This window comes from Limanda limanda, chromosome 14, assembly GCF_963576545.1.
Source record: "Limanda limanda chromosome 14, fLimLim1.1, whole genome shotgun sequence".
In the NCBI taxonomy this organism is placed as follows: domain Eukaryota; kingdom Metazoa; phylum Chordata; class Actinopteri; order Pleuronectiformes; family Pleuronectidae; genus Limanda; species Limanda limanda.
Window position 1 is genome coordinate 1,749,407 of NC_083649.1, and position 12,921 is coordinate 1,762,327.

The 12,921-nt window shown below is 42.9% G+C and overlaps 2 protein-coding genes across 2 annotated transcripts; both read right to left on the bottom strand.

The window, feature by feature from the left end:
• Window positions 1-598: 598 nt before the first annotated feature.
• Window positions 599-5,571, bottom strand: LOC133019733 (vascular cell adhesion protein 1-like). Its single transcript, XM_061086291.1, has 7 exons — window positions 5,553-5,571; window positions 5,006-5,362; window positions 4,648-4,869; window positions 2,761-3,027; window positions 1,775-2,041; window positions 913-1,173; window positions 599-687 (listed from the first exon to the last, which is right to left on the bottom strand). The coding sequence occupies exons 1-7, from the start codon at window positions 5,569-5,571 to the stop codon at window positions 599-601; spliced, it is 1,482 nt and encodes a 493-aa protein (XP_060942274.1).
• Window positions 5,572-7,196: 1,625 nt separating this feature from the next.
• LOC133019734 (B-cell receptor CD22-like) lies at window positions 7,197-12,502 on the bottom strand. Its single transcript, XM_061086292.1, has 10 exons — window positions 12,484-12,502; window positions 12,268-12,293; window positions 11,695-11,732; window positions 10,610-10,632; window positions 9,586-9,864; window positions 8,724-8,984; window positions 8,420-8,504; window positions 8,236-8,293; window positions 7,494-7,582; window positions 7,197-7,215 (listed from the first exon to the last, which is right to left on the bottom strand). The coding sequence occupies exons 1-10, from the start codon at window positions 12,500-12,502 to the stop codon at window positions 7,197-7,199; spliced, it is 897 nt and encodes a 298-aa protein (XP_060942275.1).
• Window positions 12,503-12,921: the final 419 nt, after the last annotated feature.

The window sequence follows — 12,921 nt, forward strand, 5'->3', positions numbered from 1 at the left end:
TGAGCTGCCATTTTGAAGCCTCCATTTTTGACTTGTGTCCAGCGCCATCTTGTTTTTTGAAACCAGAAGTAACCATATATGGAGGAGTGGGGGAGGAGCCTGACTCAGGGCCCATGGACACTGCCCACCCACCTAAACCTGTGACCTGCACCCAGTACTAGCTGTCAATCACATGGTATCCATGACCCAATGCCTGCGGTGCATTATGGTCTATTTGACTCTAAATGGATCGTTCACTTCACTTTCTAGACCCAGAGTCTACGTCCATTTTAATATACGGTCAATGGAAAGAACCTTTTACATTTTGGGGCAGATTCAGACAAAGTAGCTGATCCAAGAATTGTTTTATCTCTTTCTCTAACATAGTGAGATGAAAACAGTGATATGGAGTCATTCTTTTGGCCTCACTGTCTCTCACCTCTATCATCTCCACAGCTTCATTCACTTCTGATTTCAAGCTCAGAGTTTTCTTCATCCTGGATCGAAAACAACAACAAACACAACATTTGACAAAATGAACTTCATAACACTGAAACTAGTGATTGAAGACATTTGAAGAAGACAGTAAAAGAGCAGAGGGTGAACTGATGGATTTGTTTTACCTCGTCCACAGAGTCCAGACCAGCACTGGAACCAGCACGACCACCAGAGTGCACCTGATGATATGCATGATTATCACTGACTTCCCTGGACAACAGACAGGAGACATGAGCAGTGTGGTTAGACTGAGGACTCAGTTCACCAGGTGATGCTGTTGGTCAGTCAGTATTGTTCATGTGCAATATGATGGGCTTGATATACAGCTGTGACACATCTGGAAACCCTGAGTATTGATGGTTTAAGGTTCTGGTGCACTGAAAAGAAGGCGGGGGGGGGGGTTGAAGGCTGTAAAAGTCAGAGTGCTAAACTCACCTGCTCCAACAGTCAGATGTAAGGTGGTGTTACTACGTCCGTGTGTGTTCTGGGCCTCACACTGATACTTTCCACCATGTTCAGCTGTGATATTAGTGATGGTGATGTTTTGTCCTGATGCTGTTGGTGAGTCCTCGTCCTCCTTGTACCAGGTGTAGTGAGCTGCTGGGTTAGCATCACTGCTGCAGGTCAGAGTCACCGAGCTGCCCTCCATGATCTCACCAGAGGGACTCACTGACACAGAGGGAGGCTTTGGAGCGTCTGTATGTGTGGAAACAGAACGATGATAACAGATGACAGACATTGTGTTTAACATTGGGGACATATATGATATGATGTGTTAAAGTCAAAGGTGCTCAAGTGAATGGAGTCACTGAGTTACAACAGCAAAGTTGTTAAACAGACTCAGGTAAATTCTTCTTCTTGTTAAGTGAGAGTTTTTTCTCAATGACTTCCTGTTGCACTGCTGTTTCCAGACTCCCCTGAATGTTCACAGATTTCCAAACCATAGTCCAGTTTGTAACATGGACTTAAACGTGACATATTATGACCCTTTTCCACAATTAGACTGAGTTTCATCCTGATAAAACGTGTGAAGAGCCCTGTTCAGAGTGGCCTGTTTGTGGGCGTGTCTCTTATAATAACTACGAGCCACTGCTCCCCCTGCTGGGAGGTGTATGTGTGACGTGTGCACAGGAGCAGGGTTTTGTTTTCACCACTGTCTGTCTGCTGAGAGCTGTTTGCTCGTCACGTGAATGTGCACAGTGAAGGAAATATCTGTCAAGTTTACTGAGGATGGTGAGAGCTTTATGGATGGGACAGATTCAATATCTCTTCACTTAATAACCTGTGTTTCACTCACATGTCACAGTGATAGAGATGTTTGCTGAACTCCTTCCCAGCTCATTCTCAGCTGTGCAGTAATACTCTCCAGAGTCTGACGACCGGATGGAGCTGAGGACCAATTGTGTCTCTTCACTGGGACGTTGAACTTGTTTATCTCCACTTCTCTTGTACCAGGTGTATTTAGCTGCTGGGTTAGCATCACTGCTGCAGGTCAGAGTCACCGAGCTGCCCTCCATGATCTCACCAGAGGGACTCACTGACACAGAGGGAGGCTTTGGAGCGTCTGCATGTGTGGAAACAGAACGAAGATAACAGATGACAGACATTGTGTTTAACATTGGGGACATATATGATATGATGTGTTAAAGTCAAAGGTTCTCAGGTGAGTGGAGTCACTGAGTTACAACTGCAAGTTGTTAAACTGACTCAGGTAAATTCTTCTTCTTGTTAAGTGAGAGGTTTTCCTCAATGACTTCCTGTTGCACTGCTGTTTCCAGACTCCCCTGAATGTCCACAGATTTCAAAACCATAGTCCAGTTTGTAACATGGACTTAAACGTGACATGTTATGACCCTTTTCCACAATTAGACAGAACTTCTTCCTAATAAAACGTGTGAAGAGCCCTGTTCAGAGTGGCCTGTTTGTGGGCGTGTCTCTTAAAATGTCTACGAGCCACTGCTCCCCCTGCTGGGAGGTGTATGTATGACGTGTGCACAGGAGCAGGGTTTTGTTTTCACCACTGTCTGTCTGCTGAGAGATGTTTGCTCGTCACGTGAATGTGCACAATGAAGGAAATATCTGTCAAGTTTACTGAGGATGGTGAAAGCTTTATGGATGTTTTAACAGACGCTGGGTGGATTTCTCTTTGTGCTGCTGATGGTCTGACTGTGAATATTTATGTGGCAGAAGTCAAACGACCCATATCTGCACATTTAAAATGTAAAGGACAAAGAATGAGACAGATTCAATATCTCTTCACTTAATAACCTGTGTTTCACTCACATGTCACAGTAATAGAGATGTTTGCTGAACTCCTTCCCAGCTCATTCTCAGCTGTGCAGTAATACTCTCCAGAGTCTGACGACCGGATGGAGCTGAGGACAAGTTGTGTCTCTTCACTAAGAGGTTGAACTTGTTTATCTCCACTTCTCTTGTACCAGGTGTAGTTAGCTGCTGGGTTAGCATCACTGCTGCAGGTCAGAGTCACCGAGCTGCCCTCCATGATCTCACCAGAGGGACTCACTGACACAGAGGGAGGCTTTGGAGCGTCTGAAAGAGAGTTTATATTAACACACAGGATGAGAATACAATCAAAACACTGTCTGTGTTATTTGTTAAAATTTTAAATTTAAATTATTTTCACATTATCGTAGCTACTTGAGGAGGAGTAAACTCACCCAATGTAGGAGAAGGGAAACTCTCCTGTCCTTCTATAGCACAGTGATAGCTGTCTTCAGCATCAAAGTGTCGGAGGTGAAAGTATTTTTTCCGTCCAACAAGTTTATTGTTATTGTACCAAACGTAGGAAAGATGATCAGGGAGCTGACACCTGCTGTGACAGGTCAGCTCTGTCCAGGTAGAAGATGGATTGGCTGTTGATCTCCTCACATGCACCTGGAGCTGAGGGTCTGTGAACAAACATGTGGTTTTATTTCAACATACACACTAACATTTCAAACTGACTCTAATGTAAATGTTACCTGTGACAGACAGAGTGACTCCAGCTGGACCAGTTACACTCCTTCCATGGTCTGCTGTGAACCTGAACTTGTACACAGCTGAGTCGCTCTCTCTCAGGTTAGAGATTCTCAGAGTGCACTTCTTGTTTCCACAGAGATTCTCCACACGACCTGAATACTCCGGATCAGTCTTTAGATCAACGTCAATCCCATTACTCTTTTTAAAGAACCAGAACGTTTCCTGAACTGTAGTATCATGGTAATTCCACTTGGATGGGTATGTGTAGGTAGAGGTAATGTCCACTGTTGATCCTCTGAAGGCACAGATCTCAGTAGAAGTGTAACTCACACTCCAGGCATGACTCCATACCACTGTAACACAGAGCACATCAGAGAATCAGAAGATAAACTTATACATTTAATAAACTAACTCCCTGTATTTTCTCTGGTGAATCAACAGTCGGCAGGTTTCATTTTAAGATGATGACGATGCCAAGATGAGGAAACTTTCAGTTCACATTAAACACAGGGAAGTTCCCTTTAGACTTCAGAGTGAGGGAGGAACACACTGTTGGAGGTGAGGAACATGAGGGACCTTGTATAAGTTGCTCTTATAATGGAGCAAACTAGCCAATATGGAGGAAATGATCTGTATCTTTTATGCAGAGTCGACCACAGATGGACGACACGTCTCCACTTCCTCCCACTCTCCAGAAATGAAGCCAAAATATCCTGGATACCAACGCTGCCATCTTTCACATTTGGAACCACAGTCTGCACAGTAGTGATCCGGAGGTGGAGCCACAGCATCAAGGTCCCGCCCATACATGAGCTACACCAATCCTGAGTCAGCCTCAGCTGTCAATCATGAAGTTTAATCTAAGTTTCATATCATCAAATAACTAATTAAAACCAAAATTATGAGAACATGAACAATGTTCTCAACATACTGCAGCTAGCCACCAGGGGGCGATCACAATGCTTTGGCTTCACTTCTGGGGAGCAGTCATGTCTTCCATCTTTAATTACACAAGCAGAATACTAGTACTAGTACTGTACTAGTTTTTCATTACTGACAGAAGTATCCCAAGAGTTTAATGTGCCCATGCAGAAAAAAGTAATTAAAGACACATGAAGTTATGGTACAATGCATTATCTCAAATACTCCAGCAGATGGTGCTGTTGGTGAAATACTGTAGATTAAACTCACAGATTGATGGAGAGCGGAAATCCTCGAGTCCTTTAACAGCACAGGAAACTCTGTCTGTAGAATCAAAACTATCTGTATAAGATGCTCCTTCCTTCTTCTTCTGTTGATTCTTGTACCAGACGTAGTTCAGAGGATCAGGAAGACGACACCTGCTCTGACACGTGAGCTCTGAACGGTAATAAGAGCCAAACCTCTCTGATGTGCTCACCTCCACATGCAAATCTGTGTGTGAGAATAAGGAATTCATTTTAGTCCAACCTAACAACACACACATGCATATAAAAGTGAACAGACACACTCAAGTGAACCAAACAAGATGTAGGAAATAAATGAATGAATGTTCAGATGTAAATGTTACCTGTGACAGACAGAGTGACTCCAGCTGAACCAGTTACACTCCCTCCAGGTTGGTTTGTTGTGAACCTGAACTTGTACACAGCTGAGTCGCTCTCTCTCAGGTTAGAGATTCTCAGAGTGCACTTGTTGTTTCCACAGAGATTCTCCACACGACCTGAATACTCCGGATCAGTCCTTAGATCAACGTGAATCCCATTACTCTCTTTGATGAACCAGAAAGTTTCCTGAACTGTAGTATCATGGTTATTAACTGTGGATGGGTATGTGTAGGTACAGGTAATGTCCACTGTTGATCCTCTGAAGGCACAGATCTCAGTAGAAGTGTAACTCACATTCCAGCCGTTCTCACACTGTACCACTGTAACACAGAGAATCAGATTCATAACCACACCAGAGAACACTTAGTTTACTTTTTACTTTCTGTAGAAAAGAAACACATTTCCATGAGCAGCATTCCATAGCATTTCAACTAATGACTCCACACACTGATGACAATTCCTGCATCGAGAGGAGAGGAACTCAGTCATGATGAGAATAATATTTCAGACTCTCGTCGATAGAAACCATGATCTGCCTGAAACTTCTAAACAAAGATACAAAATAACACTGATGATAATTCATTCATATGTTTTCTTTCTGCATCACTTTACAGGTGGTGATCTGACACTGATTGAATGGTTCATTTATATTTTTACTTTCTTTCTCAAACTCACTTCAGGTGAATCAGAAGTCCGAGTGTAAAATACAGAGAAACATGAATGTAGACGTACAGTACCTGTCACAGTGAGAAGAAGGAGAACAAATCCACTGGCTGCTGCAGTTACACTCATAGTAGCTGCTGCTCTCGTCTGTGACTTCAAACCAGAAAAACCTCCTCAGATAAATAATGTGCACAAGATGAAACTCAGTGACATCACAGACACGTCTAAAGATAAATGTAAACTATTAACTCCCCCACACACACACACACACACACACCCCACCCACTTCCTTCCTCTTCACACCTACCTGCAGGCTGAGCCCGATGGTGGAAGATTAAACTGGGGTTTGAACAAGTGTGATAAATAAGTTAAGTGTCTGTTCAGACCAAACCTGAATCATCCACTTCACAACATCTCACTGACACAAGGAAAACAAATTAAAGGAGATTTGAGGAAAACTCATTGACATGTGATGTGAGAAATACCACAAAACACTAAAGTGAAATCAATGGGCCTGATGCAAACTTTGAACCGACACCAGAGGCAACACAGCTCACCTGGTGTCAGTAGTTCACTTTGTGTTAACGGTCACATTCAAGGCGTTCATCACGTCAGTAGCAGCTCACGTCCACAGGAGACGTTCTCCCTCCGGTCCTCAGAGGAAACAAGTACAACTATCCACATTTATCCATCACACATACAAACCCTGGTTAAACCCACCAAGCAAGTCTGTCACTGAGTCGAGCTCAAACCTCCACCAAGGCCCAACCGTCTCCCTCAATTCAATCCAGCTGCACCAGAGTTCAATCACTCATAGAAACCAGTCCTCTGAATTATCCTGACTGTTTTCATCAGTCTCACAATTAGAAAGAAAGTGATACAAACAGGCTCCAGGCTCCGCCCCTTTATCAGGATACGTGCCCAAATTTTATGAGTTTGTGGAAATTTTTTTTTTTTGTTTTCTGGTTTAATCCTGCTGAAAAACAAAGAATCAAATAGACAAGGAGTGAAAACAAAAGACCAAAAACATTTATTTAAGAAAGAATCATAAAATCAAGATACATAATAATTCATATCCATTAACCACATTAATATCATGTATAAGACACAAGTCACGTGGTGTTACCACAGCCTCACAGGCTCATCACCAAGACGTCCAACACAGTTCAGAGAGTAACAGCAAAAAGAAAATATACTTGTTGCTGAAAAGACAACAACTTCAACAACAGGCCGGCAAAATGGACAAAAGAAGGAAAAGCCAACACACCAACCCACAAAGGGTCGTAGGATCTGAGAATCTTCCTTCAACCTAAACCAACATCAGAACTAAAGCTCACAGAAATAAAGCTGCGGAAACTGGACGACATCAGAAAAGAAAAAGAAAAGACACAACACAACTATACTCTTGCTCTAAAGGTCATGCTGTACAAACTGCTGCTGCTGCAACCGGGGATGGAGAGAGAGAGACTTCCTGTTCCCTCCTAAATACTTTCAACCAATCACAGTGCACCTGAGGAGAGAAGACAACAGGAAACCACGAGTTGAAAGGAAATGTACGGGTGTTTTCTCTTTATTCATAAGCATGGTCTGTTAGTTTGAGAGCTGGACTTGCACGTTCAGATTTCGTGGTGTTTTTACTCTAAACTCTGCGCTTGCACTCAGATATTTTGTTGCTTGGACAGATTTCCTGTATTTAATAACTACACACTATGTTTTCTGTGAAACTTGCTTGTACGGATGTTCTCTGAAGTCGTCCATCTTGGTTGTGTTTGTCCCAGTGGCTCTGACCTGAGGCTTAACACCAGGTCTTCCTGCTCCTCGGTGTCTTCTGTCTGTGCTGCAGCATCGATGTCGTCATACTCAGGAGAGTTGTGTAACTGATGGGGGAGAGATGAGAAAATATTAATCATCTCTGGACTTTATTCATGAAACCTGCAAATAATCACAGTTCATTCAAAACAGTTTGAAGGTAGTTGCGCCGCCTGTCCATTAGTTTGTTTGTTCATCAGCAGGATTACACAAAAACTGATGAACTGATTTCCACAAAACTTGGCTGAAGGACGGGACATGGACCAAGAAAGAAGTGTCAACGTGACGTCACCCATTGGTTTGTGAGCTGCCATTTTGAAGCCTCCATTTTTGACTTGTGTCCAGCGCCATCTTGTTTTTTGAAACCAGAAGTAACCATATATGGAGGAGTGGGGGAGGAGCCTGACTCAGGGCCCATGGACACTGCCCACCCACCTAAACCTGTGACCTGCACCCAGTACTAGCTGTCAATCACATGGTATCCATGACCCAATGCCTGCGGTGCATTATGGTCTATTTGACTCTAAATGGATCGTTCACTTCACTTTCTAGACCCAGAGTCTACGTCCATTTTAATATACGGTCAATGGAAAGAACCTTTTACATTTTGGGGCAGATTCAGACAAAGTAGCTGATCCAATAAATGTTTTATCTCTTTCTCTAACATAGTGAGATGAAAACAGTGATATGGAGTCATTCCTTTGGCCTCACTGTCTCTCACCTCTATCATCTCCACAGCTTCATTCACTTCTGATTTCAAGCTCAGAGTTTTCTTCATCCTGGATCGAAAACAACAACAAACACAACATTTGACAAAATGAACTTCATAACACTGAAACTAGTGATTGAAGACATTTGAAGAAGACAGTAAAAGAGCAGAGGGTGAACTGATGGATTTGTTTTACCTCGTCCACAGAGTCCAGACCAGCACTGGAACCAGCACGACCACCAGAGTGCACCTGATGATATGCATGATTATCACTGACTTCCCTTGACAACAGACAGGAGACATGAGCAGTGTGGTTAGACTGAGGACTCAGTTCACCAGGTGATGCTGTTGGTCAGTCAGTATTGTTCATGTGCAATATGATGGGCTTGATATACAGCTGTGACACATCTGGAAACCCTGAGTATTGATGGTTTAAGGTTCTGGTGCAAGGAAAAGGAGGGGGGGGGGGTGTAGGCTGTAGAAGTCAGTGCTAAACTCACCTGCTCCAACAGTCAGATGGAAGGTGGTGTTTCTCCGTCCGTGTGTGTTCTGGGCCTCACACTGATACTTTCCACCATGTTCAGCTGTGATATCAGTGATGGTGAAGTTTTGTCCTGATGCTGTTGGTGAGTCCTCGTCCTCCTTGTACCAGGTGTAGTGAGCTGCTGGGTTAGCATCACTGCTGCAGGTCAGAGTCACCGAGCTGCCCTCCATGATCTCACCAGAGGGACTCACTGACACAGAGGGAGGCTTTGGAGCGTCTGTATGTGTGGAAACAGAACGATGATAACAGATGACAGACATTGTGTTTAATATTTGGGGACATATATGATATGATGTGTTAAAGTCAAAGGTTCTCAGGTGAGTTAAGTCACTGAGTTACAACAGCAAGTTGTTAAACTGACACAGGTCAATTCTTCTTCTTGTTAAGTGAGAGGTTTTCCTCAATGACTTCCTGTTGCACTGCTGTTTCCAGACTCCCCTGAATGTCCACAGATTTCCAAACCATAGTCCAGTTTGCAACATGGACTTAAACAGGACATATTCTGACCCTTTTCCACAATTAGACTGAGTTTCATCCTGATAAAACGTGTGAAGAGCCCTGTTCAGAGTGGCCTGTTTGTGGGCGTGTATCTTAAACTGTTAATGAGCCACTGCTCCCCCTGCTGGGAGGTGTATGTGTGACGTGTGCACAGGAGCAGGGTTTTGTTTTCACCACTGTCTGTCTGCTGAGAGCTGTTTGCTCGTCACGTGAATGTGCACAGTGAAGGAAATATCTGTCAAGTTTACTGAGGATGGTGAGAGCTTTATGGATGGGACAGATTCAATATCTCTTCACTTAATAACCTGTGTTTCACTCACATGTCACAGTGATAGAGATGTTTGCTGAACTCCTTCCCAGCTCATTCTCAGCTGTGCAGTAATACTCTCCAGAGTCTGACGACCGGATGGAGCTGAGGACAAATTGTGTCTCTTCACTGAGACGTTGAACTTGTTTATCTCCACTTCTCTTGTACCAGGTGTAGTTAGCTGCTGGGTTAGCATCACTGCTGCAGGTCAGAGTCACCGAGCTGCCCTCCATGATCTCACCAGAGGGACTCACTGACACAGAGGGAGGCTTTGGAGCGTCTGAAGTATAGTCTATATTAACACAGGATGAGAATACAATCAAAACACTGTCTGTATTATCTGTTAAAAATTTAAATTTAAATTATTTCCACATTATCGTAGCTACTTGAGGAGGAGTAAACTCACCCACTGTAGGAGAAGGGAAACGCTCCTGTCCTTCTATAGCACAGTGATAGCTGTCTTCAGCATCAAAGTGTCGGAGGTGAAAGTATTTTTTTCGTCCAACAGGTTTATTGTTATTGTACCAAACGTAGGAAAGATGATCAGGGATCTGACACCTGCTGTGACAGGTCAGCTCTGTCCAGGTAGAAGATGGATTGGCTGTTGATCTCCTCACATGTACCTGGAGCTGAGGGTCTGTGAACAAACATGTGGTTTTATTTCAACATACACACTAACATTTCAAACTGACTCTAATGTAAATGTTACCTGTGACAGACAGAGTGACTCCAGGTGAACCAGTTAAACTCACTCCATGGTTTGTTGTGAACCTGAACTTGTACACAGCTGAGTCGCTCTCTGTCAGGTTAGAGATTCTCAGAGTGCACTCGTTGTTTTCACAGAGATTCTCCACACGACCTGAATACTCCGGATCAGTCCTTAGATCAACGTGAATCTCTTTATTCACTTTAATGAACCAGAAAGTTTCCCGGACTGTAGTATAAAGGTTATTCATCCTGGATGGGTATGTGTAGGTACAGGTAATGTCCACTGTTGATCCTCTGAAGGCACAGATCTCAGTAGAAGTGTAACTCACATTCCAGACATGACTCCATACCACTGTAACACAGAGCAGATCAGAGAATCAGAAGATGAACTTATACATTTATAAAACTAACTCCATGTATTTTCTCTGGTGAATCACCAGTCGGCAGGTTTTCATTTTAAGATGATGACGATGCTAAGATGAGGAAACTTTCAGTTCACATTAAACACAGTGAAGTTCCCTTTAGACTTCAGAGTGAGGGAGAAACACACTGTTGGAGGTGAGGAACATGAGGGACCTTGTATAAGTTGCTCTTATAATGGAGCAAACTGGCCAATATGGAGGAAATGATCTGTGTCTTTTATGCAGAGTCGACCAAAGATGGACGACACGTCTCCACTTCCTCCCACTCTCCAGAAATGAAGCCAAAATATCCTGGATACCAACGCTGCCATCTTTCACATTTGGAACCACAGTCTGCACAGTAGTGATCCGGAGGTGGAGCCACAGTATCAAGGTCCCGCCCATACATGAGCTTGACCAATCCTGAATCAGCCTCAGCTGTCAATCATGAAGTTATCTAAGTTTCATATCATCAAATAACTAATTAAAACCAAACTTATGAGAAACATGAACAATAGAGTGTAATAAGAACGACCGTAAATGACACAAACCATCTTTGAGAAAAATGTATTTGACTTTTTTGATTGGTCCATGTCCTTTCTACTAACATGGAGGAGATAGAATGTATGTTCTATACTGCAGCCAGCCACCAGGGGGCGATCTCAATGCTTTGGCTTCACTTCTGGGGAGCAGTCATGTCTTCCATCTATATTTACACAAGCAGAATACTAGTACTAGTACTACACTATTTTGTCAGTACTGACAGTAGTATCCCAAGAGTTCAATGTGCCAATGCAGAAAAAAGTATTTAAAGACACATGAAGTTATGGTACAATGCATTATCTCAAATACTCCAGCAGATGGTGCTGTTAGTGAAATACTGTAGATTAAACTCACAGATTGATGGAGAGCGGAAATCCTTGTGTCCTTTAACAGCACAGGAAACTCTGTCTGTAGAATAAAAACTATCTGTATAAGATGCTCCTTCCTTCTTCTTCTGTTGATTCTTGTACCAGACGTAGTTCAGAGGATCAGGAAGACGACACCTGCTCTGACACCAGAGCAATGAACGGTAATAAGAGCCAAACATCTCTGATCCTATCACCTCCACATGCAAATCTGTGTGTGAGAATAAGGAATTAATTTTAGTCCAACCTAACAACACACACATGCATATAAAAGTGAACAGACACACTCAAGTGAACCAAACAAGATGTAGGAAATAAATGAATGAATGTTCAGATGTAAATGTTACCTGTGACAGACAGAGTGACTCCAGGTGAACCAGTAAAACTCCCAGTAGGTTGGTTTGTTGTGAACATGAACTTGTACACAGCTGAGTCGCTCTCTCTCAGGTTAGAGATTCTCAGAGTGCACTTGTTGTTTCCACAGAGATTCTCCACACGACCTGAATACTCCGGATCAGTCGTTACATCAACGTGAATCCCATTACTCTCTTTAATGAACCAGAAAGTTTCCTGAACTGTAGTATCATGGTTATTAACTGTGGATGGGTATGTGTAGGTACAGGTAATGTCCACTGTTGATCCTCTGACGGCACAGATCTCAGTAGAAGTGTAACTCACATTCCAGCCGTTCTCACACTGTACCACTGTAACACAGAGAATCAGATTCATAACGACACCAGAGAACACTTAGTTTACTTTTTACTTTCTGTAGAAAAGAAACACATTTCCATGAGCAGCATTCCATAGCATTTCAACTAATGACTCCACACACTGATGACAATTCCTGCATCGAGAGGAGAGGAACTCAGTCATGATGAGAATAATATTTCAGACTCTCGTCGATAGAAACCATGATCTGCCTGAAACTTCTAAACAAAGATACAAAATAACACTGATGATAATTCATTCATATGTTTTCTTTCTGCATCACTTTACAGGTGGTGATCTGACACTGATTGAATGGTTCATTTATATTTTTACTTTCTTTCTCAAACTCACTTCAGGTGAATCAGAAGTCCGAGTGTAAAATACAGAGAAACATGAATGTAGACGTACAGTACCTGTCACAGTGAGAAGAAGGACAACAAATCCACTCGCTGCTGCAGTTACACTCATAGTAGCTGCTGCTCTCGTCTGTGACTTCAAACAAGAAAAACCTCCTCAGATAAATAATGTGCACAAGATGAAACTCAGTGACATCACAGACACGTCTAAAGATAAATGTAAACTATTAACCCCCCCCACACACACACACACACCCCACCCACTTCC

What these genes read in the sequence shown, in the direction of transcription:
- LOC133019733 (XM_061086291.1), bottom strand. An exon ending in AGTCACTCTGTCTGTCACAG is followed by an intron (nt 4,870 to 5,005) that starts GTAACATTTACA and finishes TCTCACACACAG; the next exon opens with ATTTGCATGTGGAGGTGAGC. An exon ending in CATCTCTATCACTGTGACAT is followed by an intron (nt 1,174 to 1,774) that starts GTGAGTGAAACA and finishes CCACACATACAG; the next exon opens with ACGCTCCAAAGCCTCCCTCT.
- LOC133019734 (XM_061086292.1), bottom strand. An exon ending in CATCTCTATCACTGTGACAT is followed by an intron (nt 8,985 to 9,585) that starts GTGAGTGAAACA and finishes CCACACATACAG; the next exon opens with ACGCTCCAAAGCCTCCCTCT. An exon ending in AAGCTGTGGAGATGATAGAG is followed by an intron (nt 7,583 to 8,235) that starts GTGAGAGACAGT and finishes CTCCCCCATCAG; the next exon opens with TTACACAACTCTCCTGAGTA.